Here is a 20041-nt window from a genome sequence, read left to right on the forward strand (position 1 = left end):
CACTCAACGCAGGACCCCTTCTTGATTCCGACTACTAGTGCTTATAGACATTCAAATCCGGATCAACCGTAAAAAAATATGCATCGTTAGGAGGCATACCCGTACATAGGGTTGTATGCGTCGTATTTGTACATATCGATCAACAACAAAAGAATATCAGAAACCCAATTCACACATGCTTACACTAGGATTATTCAGCCCTGGTCAGATGACCCTTCTCTACGCGAACCAGGCAGCGGCAAGGACCGGGGCAACGACGACCGCTCCCACGTTCCAGGCGCGGCCCCGGCCACCGGCGGAGTAGTCGTCGCCGACTCCGAAGCTCGTCTGGTAATTGCGCGGGACGTGGCTGAACCCGCTCCCATGGTAGGCGCCGCCACCACAAGAAACGCCAGGGCCTCCGCAGGGGCGGCCCGGGAAAGTGGTAGTGGGCTCGTGATTGAATCCGAGGACGCCGCCGTGGCCGCGGCTGAAGGTCGCCGCGACGGCGAGGAGGAGCAGCAGCAGCACGCAGAGGCGCCGCGTCGAGCGCGCCATGTCGATCGCTGAGAGTTCGCACGTACAGCTACGGCTTGCTGAAACTTGGTGATTGGTATATCTAACGGTTTGCTCCGACGGCTATCGATCGATCGGCGCGGTGTGGCGCTGGTACTTGTAGTGCAGGTGCGCGCCGGGGCACACGTACGCGCGGCTCGCCGAAGGCGAACGGTGCTCGGATTTGGTGCACGGTCAGGTTTCGGAACCGGTGTAGAACTCTGTCGCGGATTCAGTGTTTAGTTGATCACGGAGCTTCGACACCCAGAAGACCAAGTAGCAGCAACGACTTCCGTCACGGGGCCAGCCAAATAAAGGGAAAGTACACCTTGGACCCGTCTCACTCAAAACAACTCTCGTTCAATTTTTGGAGGATACGATCTGTTTTATTTTGGGACGGTGCTGAGAATCCTTCGGAGGCTCCGAACTTTCGAGCCTCCGACTTCCCTGCTTGACACGTGTCCAAAATAAACAACAGAGAAAAAAATCCCCCGTCCTCATCCCCCATCTCCAACTACCCTGCACCCTGGACATCGACGCCGCCCCCGTTTAGAGCTCCACCTCCCGTCCCCGTCGCCGGAGAAGACGGCGACGCCGAAGAAGACCTTGTCGCCGGAGAAGATCACGTCGCCGGATTCCCTTGCAGCATCCCGGCCTCCGACTTGCAGCACCGTGAACCACGACGGCGCCGGTCGCAGCACCAGTGACCGCCGCCGGCGATAGTCGTAGCACCACTGGTCGTCGCCGGCGCCACCCCAATATCTAGAAGTAGCGCTTGAAGCACTGCTGCTGGTGCCTCGCCCCGGCGCCCGCCGATGGCAGCTCCCGCGGAAGGCGCTTGCAGCACCGGCGGTGGTGTATTGCAGCTTGGGCGCCCGCCGATGGAAGCTCTAGTGGAAGGAAGTTGCAGCACCGACGGTGTTGGCTCGACCATGGCAGCACCGGCGGTGGTACATTGCAGCTCCGGCGGCGGGGCTGGCAGCTCGGCCGTCAAGCATTTGCAGCACCGGCGATAGGGGATTGAAGCTGCGGCCCGCGTCCGTTGCAGCTTCGGCGGCTGGCAGCTCGGACAACGGAGGATTGCAGCTAGGGAGGCGGGCATTTGTAGCACCGGCGGTGGGGAATTGAAGCTCTGGATCCTTACCTTTGCAGCAAGGGCGGCGGGGTAAAAACATCGCTGGCAGGAGTACCGCCTGCTCCTCTCAGCTCCAGCATACACCGGTGGCAGCACTGGTGACCGCCGTATGAAGCTCCCTCTCCCTTGTTTTGTAGCATTGCCGCCCGCCGCATGCCAACCTCCTCTCGAGCTTCGCCGCCCCTCGCATCGCGGCATCTGCGACGGCATGTAGAGCCCCCCCAATTCCTTTGCAGCTCTGCCCGCCTCCGTCACCCTCCTTTGTAGCAGCACGCATCCGCTACCTTGCAGCACGGTGGCGGGGAGCCCTCAAATTCGCCGCCGCGTATGCACCGCTCGATTGGCCACCCCCCTGGTGTCGTCCTCGGACCCGGCGAGCGGAGGCGCACCCACTGCTGCGAGTGGTCAGCGTCGTGGGGGTACCGGTAGGTGGCGCGGCGGCCGGAGATCTAGGCGGAGGAAGAAAATTGGTGGCTGCCGTAGTGAAGGGCGGCGGGGATCGGTGGCCCCCGGAGCTGGGAGGTTCACTGCAGAATGGGAAGGAGGTGGGGAGTGGTCGCTGGTTTTCTCTCTCTGTTCTGGCGAAGACGAAGACACGAGGATGAGGATGAATTGTCGGTGGCTCGGTGCGGTTGCAGGCCCACATGGGACGCGTGTCAATTGGGAAGCCCACGCGATGGACACGATCGGACGACGCCCGACCCGGAGGCTGCGTTGCTTGCAGCCTCCGAAGGAAACGAAGCTTTTTCCTTTATTTTTTCCTATATATATGCCAGCCGTGTAGTTTTGTACATGTGAGATGTATACACGATTTTTTTCTCGGAAAAATCCTTTATTTTCGTGTGACACAATCAACAAAATCCCGCTAATTGTGATCCTGCATTATTTTTCCATTTGTGCATTTTACAAATCCCGCTAATTCAAAAAGGCCTACTTGGTAGGGTTTCTATACAATAGTTTATTTGCAAACCATTTGCAACAATGACACCATGGGACACGCCATCATCAGCATTGGCATTTGCGCCGCGGTCTTTGCGGTGTTGCCAGAGGGTGGAGAATGTCAAGATAAACAAGATTGGAAGACTAGAAGCTATATTGATCACTCAAGTCGAGTTTGAGACCGCTAAGTAATGGTGGAGATGGGGCCCTTGGTTGCGACAAAAACAATGCTACACGGGCTGTTATGTGAACATGATAATGTTCCCGTCTAAACTACACATGCTTGTGAGCCTAGTGGTTGGTGATTTACAGCAATGGCCTTGGCTAGGGGCGAACTTTATTTATGGTGGTGCTACTCAAGCGCAAGTCTCAATTTCCAAGGTAGAATCCTAAATCTGACCTATATCTTTACTATTAAACGGCAATGGGTCGTACATCGTACTTCGTGCATTTTGTATTGAGCCCCTCAAGAGCAGAAATATTAATCCGCAGTCCAATAGTTCTTATCCACTCGCCTCCACCTGATCCTCCGCCTCCTCTCTCCTCTGAGCGGCGGTGACAGATGGGCGACGCATTGGCGAAGCCCCGAGGCAGCCGGCCATCCGGTGATCGGCCTGTTCGTGGCACGGACGGTGGCCGCGTGCCCAGGGATGGAACCAGGAAGGAAGTATAAGGGGGGGCAGAACTAGCTAAAATCACACAAATAAGGAGTTGTCATGGCTTGTGTTCAAATAAAAATCATGAGCATGGGAGGGGGGGGGGGGGCGCACGCCCCCCATCCCCCCTTGTCTCCATCCTTGCGCGTGCCGACGGGAGACTGCGAGAGATACAGAAGCTTCCGGCGGTAAGCTGCGACCTGCGAGGCAACCACCCACCCGACGACAGGGCTATTCATGTTGCAGCGTCCCAGCGCAGCTGCTGGAGCCTGGCAGCAATGCCAATCACTTTCTTGTTGAATGCATCGTCTCAAGAGTTCGGACTTTCTCCAGGATAAAATCCTAAGATATATTCATCAAGTAACAATGATGATTGCGCATTGTTCCTTTCATATAGGCGTCACATTTGGATTTCCCTGTGTGAGTCTCAATGCGGATATGGACCATCTCAGGGCGACGGGATAAAAAAAACTCAAAAACTTTGATTTAGCAAAAACCATATTATTGCACCATTTTTCTTGTTTGCAATTAGGAGATAAACGTTGATAATATAATGTGAAGATTTTTAAAATAGTCGGCTTTTATAACTGTCAAAGCAGGGGAAAAAGAGAATAAAACGATGGAGATGAAGTTTCCGCAGAAATAAGAATTGAGAAAAGCATTTTCACGTCGACGCCGATGGGAATGTGACTTGCTCAACTCCGGAACAAAACCCAAAAAAAAAGAAAAACAAATCTAGCTGTTTTTTATTACAGTAGGTAATTTTCGCTGCTTCTTGTCCAAGTCAGCCAGCGCCGGGCCGTGTCCAAGTTCCAAAAGCCCACACGCAGCCACGCCCAACTTCGGACTCATCACACACCGCCTCTCGCCGTCTCGCCGCCACCGCGCTCCGCAGCCGCGCTCGCTTCCCCGCCGTCGCCGCTCGCTCTCCTCTCCCCGCCGTTGCCGCTCGCTCTCCTCTCCTCCCCCCGCGCTCGCTTTCCACTCCGCCTCCGACGGAACCGCATTCCCGGACCTAGGGGTAAGGGGAGGCGGGTAGCCGCCGTGCAGAGGAGCGGGGGAGGCGAGCGAGCGACCGAAATGGACGAGGAGGAGGTGGAGCAGGACGAGGAGGAGGTTGCCGAGACGGGGATCGATTCCCAGGTGCGTATCGGCTCGATCATCCCGAGAGTTCCCCGCTTCCATCGCGTTATGTCGAGTGCTCTATTCTCGCCGAGAGAAGTGAAAACCCCGCAGCGCCTGACCGAATCGCGCTGCGGTAACCCCAATTTCGTGCAATGCCGTGCCCTAATCTGGAGTGTAGTCGGAGTCAATTGTGGTTTTCGCTCACGGCACTTCCCAAACCTGTATGCTTGTAGCGTCGATCTCCATCGCATAACTGCTTTTGATCTGATGGCCAGTGCTCTGATTTGGTTTATCTAATTTTGGTACGAGGACACTTGTACCCACGCAGTTTGTAGTGTTATTTTAATAGAACATGCCTTTTAGCTTAGCAATTGTTTTCAGGACTCAAGGTACGGAGCGTATTGGTAATTTGAGATGATTGTCGCTTTGCGGCCTTACCCTACAGATATGGCTTGTTTGCGTGTTGCAGGCCTCATTGGCTTACACAATATTATGTCCATTTGAGTAGAGCTTTATAGTAGAACAATAGATTAAGGAATGATGGAACACTCACCAGACGAATCGATCACGATGAATGTTTGCTGTGCAACTATTTCAGTTCAGAACCTGTTTTGAAATTGCATGCATGTTGTGGACACTAGAAAGCTATTCTGCTGCAAGGTTGCCTGCTACTTAGATCAATTGTGGAAGCAGAGCCTATGAAGGTTGAGGGATAATCATATTGTGATAGGATGAAGTATGCTGCTTCATTACTGGGAATCCTTCTTCTGCATTTGATGGGGTTTAGACGCAGTTTTTGTATTCGATAGGATAACTTTTTTCAACAAAGCTAAAGGGGACCTTGATATTACTTTAGAGTTTAGATTGCAAACTTCTTTGTTACTTCTTATGTGACTTACTCCCACCAATCTGAGCCTCATTTGGGAAATGCCCTAAAGTGTCTGACTTGATTGGATCAGTCTCTCAAGCAGGTGGAGTTGTGCATTCGTGTAATAGAAAAACTCCTATGTTACGTGTTATTTGGCAATGTTTTTTCTGAGTGTTGAAGTGCTTCTGCACATCTGAGAACTGAATAAAAAGCTAAGCACAGAGGAAAAAGGATAACAAATGATTGTTCGACTAGACCAATTTAGAGTGAATCAGTTAAACAGTGCAACTGACGGAACCATATTTCTTTACTGTAAAGCAATTCAGAGTGTGGTGTGTCCACCTCTGAAGTTCTTAGTACTGCCTTTTTAAAGCTTATTTTCAGATTTTTCAAGGATAAGGCATCAAGATTTCAGTATAAGTAATATTGCTACATTGAAGCATCATTTTTTTTTAGAAAAGAATGGCATAATTCCAAAATTTGTTAGGGGCCTACCTTTTGTCTTGATATGCATGCACTGCAAAGAATGGAAGGCTTTGGATGGCTTACTTTGGAGTTTCTGTTACTTTGTTCTTACTTTAGTAGACTGTTTCATGAATTCATATGTAGCCTGAAATGTAGTTTCTGTTTCACACTCAATGATCTGGCGGATATGATTCTATCTGTGTATGATGCTTCAATAACTTCTCATAAAATTATTCACACATTCTTGCTATACAATGTACTTACTGATATTCATCTGATTGTATTGTAGGTCCATATGGCTTGTGTAATGCAAGGACGTAGGTAAACTTTAGATGTATATTTAATATATTTCGATTGTTTTCGTCATTTTGTGAGCAAGCTTCTTTTTTCGAGAAAACGCAAAAGCTTTCCGTTTCAATTCATTGATAGAAAGAGTTTGGGACAGCCTAGAGAGGCAACACCTGGGTACAACACGATACTCTACACATTAGGCCGGGGGGAGCAGCACTGCTAGACCCGAACCGTGAACTTGACCCCAGCGATAGGTATACTAGCCGGGAAGCAGATCCAGGAGAGGACCTTGTGCCAGGTGATCCGAGAATAGGGGCAACTGACAAGGATGGTGCTTCTTTAGGATAGTTTATGTGGCAAGTAAACATTTATCTTGTTTACCATTGCACCAAAATTTTAAATGCTAAAATTTCACGGTGTGCGGCAAGCTTCTTTAGGATAGTTTCTGTGGAAGTAAACTTTTCTCTTGTTTACCATTGCACCAAAATTTAAATGCTAAAATTTTATTTTGTCGATTAGTAGCACATCAATGTATTTGTTGGATCAGTAGAAGATACAGCATGAGCCAACTGGTTATAATCCCTGTCACTTTCATGTGATATCAGGGTTGGAGTGGCATACTATGATTCAAATACGCGCCAGCTTTTTGTATTGGAAATCTGGGAAGACAGCACCGAGGGATTTCCTCTAATTGACCTTGGTATGTTGTTAACGTCAATACTATGGTACTGTTTATATCTTTTGAACCAAAGTTCCAGGTTACATACCATGTATACTATTTATTAATATGGAAAAATTGTTTTGGTAGCAAGGTTTTCAACATTTCCACTGTGAAGTAATTTCAACATGTAGAATAGTAAACAAACATAATTGCATATCTGAATCCCTGTATTGCTTGATTTTGGATCAGTGAAATGTCAAGCAAAACCAAGCACCATATATGCAAGTACAAAGACGGAAGAAGAACTTTTGTCGGCTTTACAACGAAATGGTTTTGACCCCATTCACTTCTTCAGTTTATATCTTAAGCTCTGTTTTTGATGGTTTTGCATGGAATCACACAGATAATAATGATGAGGCCCCTGTTGTGAAGCTCATGAAAAGCTCGATATTCAGCTATGAGCAAGCCTGGCACAGGTTAGTAGCTCTCTATACTGTTTACCTGATCGCTAGACCAGGAATTCCTTGAATGCATTGAAAACTATGGTTGCTGCACCTTACGATATGATGTGCATGAATATCTTAAGGATTAGTCAAATTGGGTGATACCTATCTGCTTAATTATTGGATATGTTGTTTCAACTGCTATTTGCTCCTTCTTGAATATGTACGTTAATCAAATAAATTTACCAAAAGATTCAGTCAAAACTTGAGTATGGTTTAGCAATAGTATACAATGATGAGGGCTTTTCAACAGAATTGTTTTGTCAGTGAAAAATCTGTTAGCTGAATAACTGCAGTTGAATGATTTTTTTGTTTCGACGTTGTAGAAGGCTGAGAAACTCATCCATGGAGGTGCTTCATAACTTATGATATGAATGACGAACTTCTTTGGTTAAAAACCTGACAATCTTTTCTGCAATTGGAAATCTATTATCAGTGACTGGAAAGTTCGTCGCAATTGGGCCAACTCTTTCTCCATCTCATGCATTTCCCAATTATTCAAGCTGATGAACTGATGCTAAATTTTCTTTGTATTGCATGTCTAAATTACAGATTAATATACTTGAGAGTTGCAGCAATGGATGATGGGTTAAGTGTAAAAGAGAGGATTTGCTTTGTAAGCGATCCAAACGAGAACCTTGCCACTACTGTTTTCTACCTATATGTTTCACTTCTCAATAGGTTTAAAAAAGGCCAGTTTATGCCTTGATAAACTCTTGCTCATCGTGGTGTTCAAGACATTTATTTTTGTTCTATTATTGTTTCATTCATTCTATATTGCCTGGTCACTTTTCTTTTTAACAGTATCGGTGAAAGTTATATGCTTAGCGTTCTGAATGGGGGCATTGTCAACAATTCCGCTCTATTTTTAGTATCTTGTTTGGTGATTGTAGAGCCATTTTTTGTACCCAACATTACTGTGTACCATCTTGTTTGGTAATTTTGTGCCCTCAAAATGAAGCAGGTTCCTTGGATCTCGCAAATTCTTTGTATAGATAGAAGTTAACTTTTGTCTTCTTGTAACTTATGGAATTTACTTTTATAACATTTTTAGTTATTTTATGGAACTTTGCAAACCGGACATGCTTATTTTCTTACAAAACCTGTAATATATAATTAGGATCCTCATATGGATACGTATCCGATTCTTTTGTGTTCCTTTTTAAACTGATTCCCTTCAGTATATCCTGTAGTTACTTGGTTTTTGACCTTTCTCTTGGCTCTCAAATCTTGTTAAATCATTTTGTCAATGCACAGTAAAATCATTTTATGTTCTACTTGCAGCTTAATTCCATGATGGATCTTGGAAGTGATGTTCAAGTTCGTGCGGCTGGAGGTCTTCTTGCTATATTAGACAATGAGAGGCTTCTTGATACACTTGAGCAAATGGAAGGCGGAGCATCCATTGCGATTGATTCTGTGGCACAGATATCATTTTATCCTTCAATCTGTGATTTTATTAGACGACCTTAACATGATGTTGCGGTGAATTTTAAATTTCATCTTCCACCATGATACCTTATTTCAGGCCCAATATATTTTTTGGTTCATACTGTAAGCAACATAAACAATTTATGTAGCTTCACTGTCACGGTGGAAGCAACTTAGCAATTTATGTAGCTGCGCTGTAGAGTAACTTTATGTCATAAATAGTGACAATTCTTTATATGGTTAGTTTGGCACTGTGTACCTTGACATGCATCACAGAGACAGATACCTGAAACTTGATGCAGCTGCTCATGAGGCACTACAGATTTTTCAAGTAGATAAGCACCCCAGTTACATGGGAATAGGAAGAGCCAAAGAAGGGTAAGAACCGAGAATCTTCGATATGCGTCTTGTACTCTTAACCTGCTTCCAGTGTGTTTAATTGTAGTTATAAACTGCAGGTTTTCAGTCTTTGGTATGCTCAACAAGGTAAATAATTTTGGCTTTTGGGCTTTGGCTTATAAGCCACAAAAGCACCTATTTAGGTGGTTTTTGCTTAGAAGCCAAAATCCAAAAAGGCAAAAATAAGCTCAATGAAACAGCCCCTTAAGCCTATTGCTTTCCTTCACTTATTTTCTAACATTTACTGATCTGTCCTAAATGTAGTGTGTAACACCTATGGGAAGACGTCTCTTGAGGTCAGTTTCCTGCCTTTGCTAGTTATCACTGAAAGAAGAATAATAACATGTTCATAAGCAGTAATTATAACTATGCTTCATTTTAGGGCATGGTTCTTGCGTCCCATAATTGATATTGAGGTCATAAATAATCGGCTCAACACAGTATCCTTATTTGCACAACACATGATCTTTCATCTCTTCGGATTCATTGTTGGTCCTGTATTTCCTAGCAATTCTAGATTTCATTCTTCCTTTGCTGTGAAGAAGTAATGTCTGTACTGCGTGGGACTTTGAAGTCTGTGAGAGATATTCCCCACATGCTCAAGGTGCTATTTGGGTTTACTCTGCTTATGTAGATATTTAGATACTTTATTTCTACTGTAGTCTATAAGCTATCTTTGTATATATCTCATCAAAAGTTATTTCTTGTACTAACTTCATGAATGAATCTGAGATCTTGAGACATACTATTTTGGCCTGAAGTAGAAAAGGCAACTCAAAAGTAGTTCAAAACAGTTGAATCATATGTTCATTTACAATGTCATGGTTATTCTTAGTTTCTTCGAGCATGCATTCTGTCTTAGATTTTCAGATATGTGCAACTAACGTTTGCCTTTTTTTCTGAAGAAATTCAACTCTCCTAGTTCCATCTGTACAAGCAGTGATTGGCACACATTTCTGAAGGTCCCCCAAAAAGCTTTATTTCCAAGTTCAAATATATGTTATCCTGGCACAATATATCTCCTGTCGGCCTTTCTAGACATTTGCTCATTTATGCCTACCGTACTATTATCATACTCTGTTCACAAATAGTGTCATTTTGAACATTGACACAGTCTTCAAGATTTACCTTTGACCACAACTTTTACTATATATATGCATAAAACCAAAGAAAAGTATTATTGAATATAATTTTTGAGACAAATCTAAACATATGACTTACAGGTTCTTAATCTAAATATTCGAAACTATATTTATATTTAACACTTCAAAAGCTTGACTTAAGACACATCCAAAACAACATATATTTGTGATATGGAGGGAGCACTTATTAATCCAGCTATCTGTCACTGCCCTGTTTGTGTGTATGTTATTTATCTCCTTTCATTTCTCTTGGTAATTTCTTTTTTACGGCTCTCTTTTTTCAGTGCCTTTGCTCTTTGCTTCATATAAACAAGATTTTTGAAGTAGGAATATCAGAGCATCTGGCAAATAAGTTGCAACATATGAACATTGACTTGGTTGAGAAGGTACTATTCTCCGAGCAGGGGCTATCAGTTACACACACTAACTAATCGAAGTTTTGAACTAGTTTCATGATGACGCAGTAAGATTTTTCTTTGTTCATGGATGCTTATGTTTTCAGGCAAATTCTTCTATTACAGAAGAGCTGGATTATGTATCAAATCTGGTTCGTACTCATACGGCAATTTGTTCATGTGTTTTACCCTTCTATTTGACTTATAATGATATTCGGTCATCTTCTGTAGGTCATTAGATACAACAATACTATCATCTTAAACTTTTCATCCAATATTGGTGACGTTAAACCATATATGGCTCTGCACACGTCTGCCTACTCGTATCTCTAACTAGGCAATATTAGTGAATTATGTGTGTGTGTGTGGTCAGCACTTGGGTTTCTGACATTATGTAGCATAAGTGTGCATAAAATGATTTATGGATACTTTGTATGAAAAGTTATTTGTGAAATTTGTTGCTTCAGAATCAGACCTGAGCAAACATGTTCGACTTGGACGAACACATATGCAATCATTGCTTCATATCTTTTTCTTTCTCTGAAATAGTCACCGTTTACATTTCCCTTGAATTTGTGGCTCCGTGCAGTGAATGATTGCTATCTTGTTGTTTTGTCCTAATAGTATATTAATATTTGATCCATGCAGAGTGTGGCATTTTGGAGGCCGAGCTATATGTAGCTCTTTATTTTCAAACACTAAAAATTTATTTTTCAAAGTTTCAAAAAAATCCGAAACAAAACTAGAAGTTTGCAAACAAATTTGTATTCAGCTACACGAAATTGACAAAATCTGACAAATCTTATAGTCTCGAAATGTGCACTATTCACTATATAATTTGAAATAGTTTGTATTGAGATTTTTCACCATTGTAGTATACAACATTGGCTATCACTAGAAAAAAATTTCGGACTTTTTGAAACTTTGAAATACAAATTCTGAGTGTTTGCAAATAAAGGGCTACGTGTAGCTTGGCCTCCATTTTAAGTTTTCCATCCACCCAAGGCATATTTTGTTCTTCTGGAGGACTCTAGGCATGCTATTGTTGTCTCATAGATCACGGCTTGATGATTTCTATCTATTATTGATTATTGATAGGTAATTGGTGTCATTGACGTGCAACGGAGTAAGGAGAAAGGCTATGAGACAGTGGTAAAAGAAAATTTCTGTGACGAGGTCAGGCCTTGTGGTGCTTTCTCCTGGCTTTGTGTTCTGTTATTATAAATTGTATATACTTTATAAGCGGTCCCATACTTTATAATTAAGAGACTTTTAGCTGTAACCCATCACACGGTTATCAAACTCTCATCTCTTTATGCGATACTTGGAGCAGGCTTATTGCTTTGCCTTGCACATAACCAGTACTTGTGGTATTCATCATGCTCACTTGTTGCAGTTGGTGATTGCCATATAACATTATTTATATTTTTCATTTGATGTTTAAAATAGCCGGCTACAGGATATAGCCGCGGCCTTCCAAAACAGCTATAGCCTGGCTATAGCCTGGCTATAGCCGGCTATTTAAGGACTTTGACACCTTTTAGCGGGCTAATGCAGTTAGCCGCACCATGCGGGAAAGGCTATAGCGGGCTATAGCCCGGCTATAGCCGGCTATTTTAAACTATGATTTTCTCGAACAAAAACATAGTTGTGTTTCCTTATGCTAAATACATCAGTGGCTCATAGGGATCTGGTAGAATTGGGGTGATAGAAACAGATTTTCATATGTGTGGGTACCATTTGAAGTTTGAACATCCAATCCTCTATGTGATAATAATTGATCATAACATGAAAATTTCTCAGCAACTTCTGCAGTTCTTCTAAATATCTTGATTTTTCCTTTTAAGTGTGATACTTGTACATCTTGTCTATTTCTGTTTTCGCGAAGATATGGGCTGGTTCCTCTAACTAAATCACCCTCCTTGTGGAATGCAGCTGGATGAACTGAGGATGGTGTATGAAGGATTACCTGACTTTTTGGAGCAGGTGAGGGATCTTTCAAACTGAATTTACTTTGATGCATCAACAGTTTATGCATTTATTCGGTAACTTGTCACAGTTTAGCTGCTTCTAGGTTTCAGGAAATGAAAATGCCTCCTTCCCTTTTTCGCTTCAATGCAGGAAAGCTCCGTTAATTGTCTACGTACACCAAATAGGTAGCTGTTTTGTTCATCCCCGGATACAACTTTGTTCTTATTATGCTGCTTAATTTGGTACCATCTCACCCTCTATGTGATGTACATTGCTATTGCATGCTCAACCATTGTCCATTTTCTTTTGTTTATGCTACGAAAGGTCTCGTTGTCTACTATATTAACATTAAATATAAACAAGCATTCTCCTCATTCTTTTGTTTATGCTATGAAAGATCTCTTTATCTACTTTGTATTAACATTAAATATACATAGGACTTCTTACTAATGAACTAGCATTTCTTAGAAACCAGCGTAATTGTTTGGCCATCAAGCATTTTTGTGGTCCAAAGATCATCTTACAAGAGAATATCTTAGTTTTTCTACTTGCCTGCCTGTTGCACCTGCCCAAACTGGACCTCTCCAGAGCTATTGATTCCGTCTCGTGGCCTTTCCTCTTTGAAGTTCTCAATTGCATTAGTTTGGGGACCTATGGAGGGAATGTATGAAAAATGAGTGGGACCAAGGAAGTTCTAACCCACACCTACACTGTCATCTATGTTGGGTTAGAACTTCCTTGGTCCCACTCGACTTTCACCACTTGCCGAGAGAGAGGTGGGGGCAAGCGTGTGGGTAATTAATTGGCTGGATGGGTTTCCTGGTAGAGCAAGAGAGCAAGTAGAAATTTTTGAGGCCCTGTGCAGGTGCACACTCTGCACCTGCATGCGGTACGGCCCTGGCTTGCAATCTTATTATCATCTGCTATCACCGAGGTTATGATCAACGGTGATCCTGGGCCACCAATCTGGCATAGAAAGGGGTTAAGCCACGCGACCCTCTTTCCCCTATGTTATTCTTCATGCCGTTGATGCCCTAAACCGTCTGCTCTATCGTGCCAGTTCTCTTGGAGTGCTGGAACAGCTCAATTCTTGGTGTGCCATGACGTGCGTCTCTCTTTATCCTGATGACCTGGTCCTATTCTGCCGCTCTCCATTCAGGATCCGACCGCCATTCCTGATATTTTGGCGCTCTTCTGAGAGGCCTCTGGTCTGCGCACCAATTGCTCCTTAGAGGTCAGTAACGATGATCCGTGCTCCCCTGATGAGGAGGCTTTGTTTTCCTCCCTTCTTGGTTGTCGGCAGCAAGCTTCTCTGCTGACGAATCTTGGTGTCCCTCTCACGGCAAGCCGCCCCTCGCTGCTCAGTTCCAACTCATGGTTGATCAGGTCACCAATCGTCTTCCATCCTGACAGGCACACCTGCTAAACAAGTCTGGGCGCCTTGGTGTCCAGGACCTCGAGCGCGCTGATACTGCTCTGTGCCTTCACTGGCTCTGGCCCCAAGCCACACTGATGGGGCATGCTCTTGGAGCGGCCTGGAACTGCATTTTTCCATGACAGATTTCTTCGCCTCCACCTTTGTGATTGTTGCCAATGGCGCTACCTTGCTCTTTTGTAACACCAATGTCTTGATGGCCACGCTGCCTATGAGGTCGCCTCCGATGACTATTGCTGCAGGCTCTCACTACCTTGACTGGACCCTTGATATCCGTGTCGTCTTGACTGTCCCAGCTCTTGCGCAACTCGTGCTGCTCTCATGTGCAGTCTTGCAGGTACGTCTCAGTGATGAGCCTGATCACCTTATTTGAAAATGGACAGTGAGTGGTATCTACTCAGCATACCCTTGGTACTGAGCCTCCTTTGAAGGCTCCATCCTGTGCCAAGCCTGGTGCTCACCTGGTGCTCCTGGGCACCTGCAAAGTCAAGGTCTTCTTATGGTTGGCTTGTCTGAATCTCTGCTGGATGGCCGACCGGCTGGAAGTCCGAGATATCCCCCATAGTCCAACCTACCCTCTCTGTGGCCACGCAGCCTGAAACCCTGACACATCTCCTGGCAGCTTCCCTTTCTCGTGCCATGCCCCCCCCCCCCCGGTCGGTAGGCCATGTTTGTCAAGGTCGAGGTAAGGGCGCTGTTTCAATGGTCTTGCTTACCACTTGGATGCTTTGGAAGCACCATAGTGCTTGCATCTTTAAAGATGCACGACATGTGTTGCAGAGCTTCTTAGGCAGACTGGAGGAGACTAGGCTCTGGGCTCATGCTGGTGCCCTTGGCCTCAGAGCATGGCTGCCCACAGCCTGTGATGTGCATTAATGTAAAGTTTGAGTTGGCACATGAATTGAAAATATTGGCAATATGATGCTGAACTTTTTTTCTGGTTGTGATTTACTAGTTTCTTTGTCTAGTTTGCTGTAGTTCGAACTGGACTCTTAATGTTGGTAGGTGGTGCTTGCAAAAATATATTATTCAATCTGTCATACTAGAAACTAATTTTTTTTGAAGTTAGCACTCATGAGTTTTCCATTTATGATGTTAACAGGATACTTGATGTGTTTTTTTGATGAGAAGATAAGTGATGCCTTGTTAGTAGGACTTCCAGATTTTGAATTTGCGGTAAGCTGTTTGTCATTTTTTATTTTTTTATTGATAATGTGTAATATTTTTATGTTCATCAGTTTTCAGAGGACAGGGATGAGAGAAGGTTCTACTATCATACACAAAAGACAAGAGAGCTGGACAACCTTCTGGGAGATATTTACCATAAAATTCTCGGTAGCTTTCAACAATTTATTTGCTTACTATTTGATTCTTGCCCCAGTGGTGTGATTTCTTATCTGATGACATTTAATGTTGGTGCAATAATCATATTTTCCCTGATGATAAATATATAGCCATTCTATGATTAGGAATAAGTTTGTCTTGAACTTGGTGTTCGATGGTTTAAAGTTACAGTCCATGAATAAGCAACCAGTGAGTATTTCACCTTAACAAAATTATCTTTCCATACTCTCCAGATATTGCATACCTGTGAATTTTGGAATATAACTTTATATTAATCTACCAAATTCTTGCTATGCTATCTTTTGTTCCAGTATTTTCTGTAGCTTAAGTTTACATGTGATTTATTTTCGAACATGAAATTTACATGTACGATAACCCTTTTAATATTTTCCAAATTAATTTTTCATACCTTTTCTGATAATTTTTATATTGAGCATACCCCACCTTAGCAAATATAGAATGATATTTGACTTGGGCCTGGTCGCGCTGACAGACATGGAAAGAGCAATCATAAGGGATTTAGTATGCCGCGTTCTTCAGTTTCTACCTCAACTGACAAAAGCAGTGAACTTTGCAGCAGAGCTTGATTGGTATGCATAAATTTGTTGCACATATCAACTTACTGACAATACGGCTACCTAATGAGCTCCTCTTGTTAATATTACATCAGTATTTTATCATTGGCAATTGTTGCTCGCCAAAATAATTATGTGAGGCCCATCTTAACTGAGGATTCTATACTTGAGATACAGAATGGAAGGTTAGTGTTTATTCGTTTTCTTTTCTCATGTTACGTGTTAGCCGGGTATTACTGACAGTCTTATGGTTTGAGGTTTCATCTAGAAGTTCCTAAATTTACTCCAACATCAATTTAGACATGTTTTGCAGGAAATGACTGTTGACACATTTGTTCCAAATGATACTAAAATGCGCAGTGCAGGTCATTAGTTCTCAAGATATGTGAACTTGAAACTTACACAGTACTTCTGTTGTAAAAACTCGGATTTATGACTATTTTTGTATCCCAGGAAGAATAAACATAATAACTGGACCTAACTACTCAGGGAAAAGCATTTACATTAAGCAGGTAATATTACCTGAGAAGTGCTTTATGTCCCAAAAACCAAATTGCACAAATGCTGAAGCTGTATTGGCCAGTTCTGGATTAAAGAGTGGCTGCAGCTCAGATATTTGATATGTTTTCAATTTTGTGTTTTTTTCTTCTAGGTAGATCATGGAAGAACTTCTCTTCCTACTCCCATAAACTCAAATGAGCAAAACAATAAAGTTCAAGCTGTGTTGGGTATTTGCTTTCAGGTTGCATTGGTGGTTTTTCTTGCTCATATTGGAAGCTTTGTTCCTGCTGATTCTGCCGTTGTTGGATTAACAGATAGGTTTGTGTTTGTATTGCATGTTTATATGTTGCGGATTAAGGGACATTTTTGTGTATTACTGTTCCAGGACAAAGGCCAAAGGACAATATGTGTATTGTTCATTAAACACAGTTATAGTACTAATAGTATATTTGCATACTGATAATTTTAATAACCTTTTGTAGGATATTCTGTGCAATGGGAAGCAAGTCAATGACAACGGAGCAGTCAACCTTTATGATTGATTTACATCAAGTTGGAACAATGCTGAGGTATCATAGTTGTATGCACCTTTAAGTTTGTTATCTAGTGATCCTGAACATGCAAATAAAGAAACTCTGCAGGCATGCAACATCGAGATCATTGTGCTTATTGGATGAATTTGGTAAGGGCACTTTAACAGAAGGTGAGACAACAGAAAATCTCAAATCCTCCTTCCATCCTCAAAAAAACTCAAGATTAGATGGCTCATTTTCTCTGATTCCAAGCAGATGGTATTGGTCTACTTGGAGGGACTATCAGTCATTTTGCAAATTATGATTATCCTCCAAAGGTTAGGTTGCCAGCTTGGTAAATATTACAGTTGAATATAAATCTGATAGTATTGCCTGTATGATCTTCTTTGCAGGCACACTTGAAGTTACTACCATCATTTCATAATTAGTTAGCTCAGATTTTCCGCATTGCAAACTTTGTTTTTTCTTTTAACTTCTCTTTCAGTTATCAGGCATTTTGATGTCATTGGTTACTGGACATTAGAGATTTTAATAACGGAACAGTTAGCATTGTCAGGTGGCAGATTTATGCATTTTTAGAACTGAATCATTTCATTCAGGATAGACAATAGCTATATACTCCCTCCGTTTCATATTAGTTGTCGCTGATTTAGTACAAAATATGAAACGGAGGGGGTATATTTTGTAACTTGGAAATAAGAACTTGATGTTAGTATAGAACTGAGTGCACACTGAGCGTTTTCAGATCAGATTGATTTTTTTTATGCTTTCATGCATGAGGAACACAGTATTATCCGGGTATGGCTCTATATTTTTTCTAAGGGAAGACCTGGTCCTTTACTGATCCTGCATCCTATAACATATTTCCTATATAAGAGTTTCTTCTGTATGGCATTTTTTTTCTTGAATGCTATGAACATTGTTAACACATTAGTTCTTCTGATTGACTTGTATATCTTGCAATCAGCTTGATCCAACATGGGCATGCTATAAATTTACTCTATTCACAAATGAGGGAAATATTATAGTATTGTGCTATTGAATGTGTTGGGATCTGATCTAATTGTTGCAAATTTTGCAGGTCCTTTTGTCAACACATCTGACGGAGATCTTCACCGAAAACTACTTACCACAGGTTAATATCTAACTGTTGATGTATAGAAACGATTATGCCCTCTTACACTTGGCGTTTCCAAACCCTGGTTATAATGGTCTGATCTCTTTGATTAATCTTGAGATATTTTGCAGTCTGAACATATAAAATGCTATACCATGAGTGTTCTGAGTCCTGATGGACAGGCAAGCAACGAAGATATCATATTCCTTTACCGGTAATTATAAATGAAAGCTGCTATTATGTATTTTTCCTTTTTGTACTAATTTCTTATATAACTTATAATACCCATGGCGAAGACTTGTACCTGGACAGGCGCTCTTGAGCTTTGGTAAGCTTAGTACTACCTTTATATTTATACAATGACCATGGATACTTTTGAGTCAGATAGAAGTAACTCATCTTTTCTTGCAGGACTTCATTGTGCACAGCTTGCTGGTATGTACATGGAGTAAAGAGTAAACTTCTATTTAGCTGGCAAATTACCATAACATGATAAACTAATATAATTTCATTTTGAGGGAAAGGCTGAATTAATATATTTACTTCGCATTGTTAGTTACCCTTGTTTGCCTGAAATTCACACGGTAAAGTGCTGAGTGTCATTTTCCTTAATTTACATCATGACATGGACAGTTCCAGGAGATACTTTGCAAAGAAACCGGACACTATTACTGTCCGAACAAAGATTATTCTCATGTTTGGCTGTTTGCAGGTGTCCCCGATGAAGTTATTCAGAGAGCTGCTATTGTCCTGGAGGACGTCCATTCCAAGAGACCTATAAGGCGCATGATCTGTGATAAATTGGTGGCAAAGGACCAACAATACCAGGTATGACTTCAATGCGTGTTTGTCAGAAAAGATTGTTCTGATGGTAGGCTGTTACATGCAAAATGGCACAGTCAAGTGAATATGATGTGTTTTTCTTCGAAATTTCAGGATGCATTGGCAAAATTGTTGGCCTTCGATCCGCGTGGTCATCTGAACAACTTCTTCGAGGAAATATTCCCCCCTGAGCCGTAGATTAGGCTGATTTAGAGTTACAAGAGTGACTGTAAATATGGAACTGGTAGACCGTTGAATATAAGCCGTGAAAGTTAGAATGCTATTGGCTACAAATAATTCACTCCATCAAATGAGTACTAATCAATATTGACCATAGAGTACTTAATAAATTAAAGTACTCCCTTCATCCCATGTAAAATGTTTTAACTTTATCTAAATTTGAATGTATATGGATAATATCTAGATATACCCAAATTTTAATGAATCTAGACATCGAGTAGTTAATGTTTTGTGTACCTTGTTCAAACGAATGAGGCATGATTTACAGTTGTCACATATGGCTTGTCTCGCTGATATAATATCTCAGAGTGTACCGTAATGTAGCAACGCATAAACTGGCGATCTTGGACTAAACCAGATATTTCATTTAGAGACGGGATTGCTCTAGCCATTGGGCATATAATATGCCAGAAAATAGAAGCTGTACAGCATAAATTTGGTACAGAAATAAGTGATTTAACTTTATGTGCTGTTGGAATCTAAGATTAGTGTAATAGTACTCTAGTAGAGTCTAGAATGCTCTAGGGGAATTGGAGATTAGTAGTCTCCTAGGAAAGTCTAGAATATTCCAGTAGTGTGTTAGAATCTAAGTTAGTTTATTAGCAAAGTCTAGAGTATTCTAGGGAGTGTTAGTATAGTAGTAGTGTCTAGACTATTCTAGTGTATGAGTTAACATGTAAGCCTAAGTTGAGCTATATATATGAGAGGGTGTGGAGGTCCAAGTGACCAACTCATCCACAATTTCCCCAAAAGCCTACATGGTATCAGAGCTAGAGGCAGTGATGGTGTGTGCTACGGGCTGTCTGTGGTGATTCGGTGGAGTGAGGTGGAGTTCCGCAAAATCCAGGGGAAATACAACAGACGGGCAGAGGAGTGGAGTGTTGCCCAGGTAGAAGTGTTGATGTGAGCTGCTGCAGAGGTGCGGAGCCAACCGTCTGCGGCGTTCGGAGTGGTGGTGA

At 42.5% G+C, this 20041-nt stretch overlaps 1 protein-coding gene across 1 annotated transcript; it reads left to right on the forward strand.

Annotated features, from left to right (window-relative positions):
- The first annotated feature begins 4364 nt into the window (after positions 1–4364).
- On the forward strand, positions 4365–19200 carry LOC124707421 (DNA mismatch repair protein MSH5-like). Its single transcript, XM_047239077.1, has 34 exons — positions 4365–4407; positions 6012–6043; positions 6619–6713; positions 6924–7004; positions 7078–7150; positions 7730–7793; positions 8462–8613; positions 8885–8986; positions 9067–9094; positions 9272–9303; positions 9390–9447; positions 9525–9611; positions 9913–9969; positions 10434–10535; positions 10652–10696; positions 11643–11720; positions 12480–12530; positions 12619–12700; positions 15053–15126; positions 15189–15285; positions 15788–15884; positions 15965–16054; positions 16170–16234; positions 16323–16381; positions 16612–16688; positions 16853–16939; positions 17012–17073; positions 17159–17220; positions 17985–18038; positions 18152–18234; positions 18317–18348; positions 18432–18455; positions 18733–18848; positions 18957–19200. The coding sequence occupies exons 2-34, from the start codon at positions 6018–6020 to the stop codon at positions 19038–19040; spliced, it is 2376 nt and encodes a 791-aa protein (XP_047095033.1). The 5' UTR covers positions 4365–4407; positions 6012–6017; the 3' UTR covers positions 19041–19200.
- The last annotated feature ends 841 nt before the right edge of the window (positions 19201–20041 follow it).

This window comes from Lolium rigidum, chromosome 4 (assembly GCF_022539505.1).
Source record: "Lolium rigidum isolate FL_2022 chromosome 4, APGP_CSIRO_Lrig_0.1, whole genome shotgun sequence".
In the NCBI taxonomy this organism is placed as follows: Eukaryota; Viridiplantae; Streptophyta; class Magnoliopsida; order Poales; family Poaceae; genus Lolium; species Lolium rigidum.

Bases quoted from the DNA above. Each gene is read 5' to 3' on its own strand.
- LOC124707421 (XM_047239077.1), top strand. From the start codon at position 6,018: ATGGCTTGTGTAATGCAAGGACGTAG. The intron at 12,701-15,052 runs GTAGCTGTTTTG...TGATGTTAACAG, and splicing joins TGTCTACGTACACCAAATAG to GATACTTGATGTGTTTTTTT. The intron at 18,039-18,151 runs GTTAATATCTAA...GATATTTTGCAG, and splicing joins CCGAAAACTACTTACCACAG to TCTGAACATATAAAATGCTA.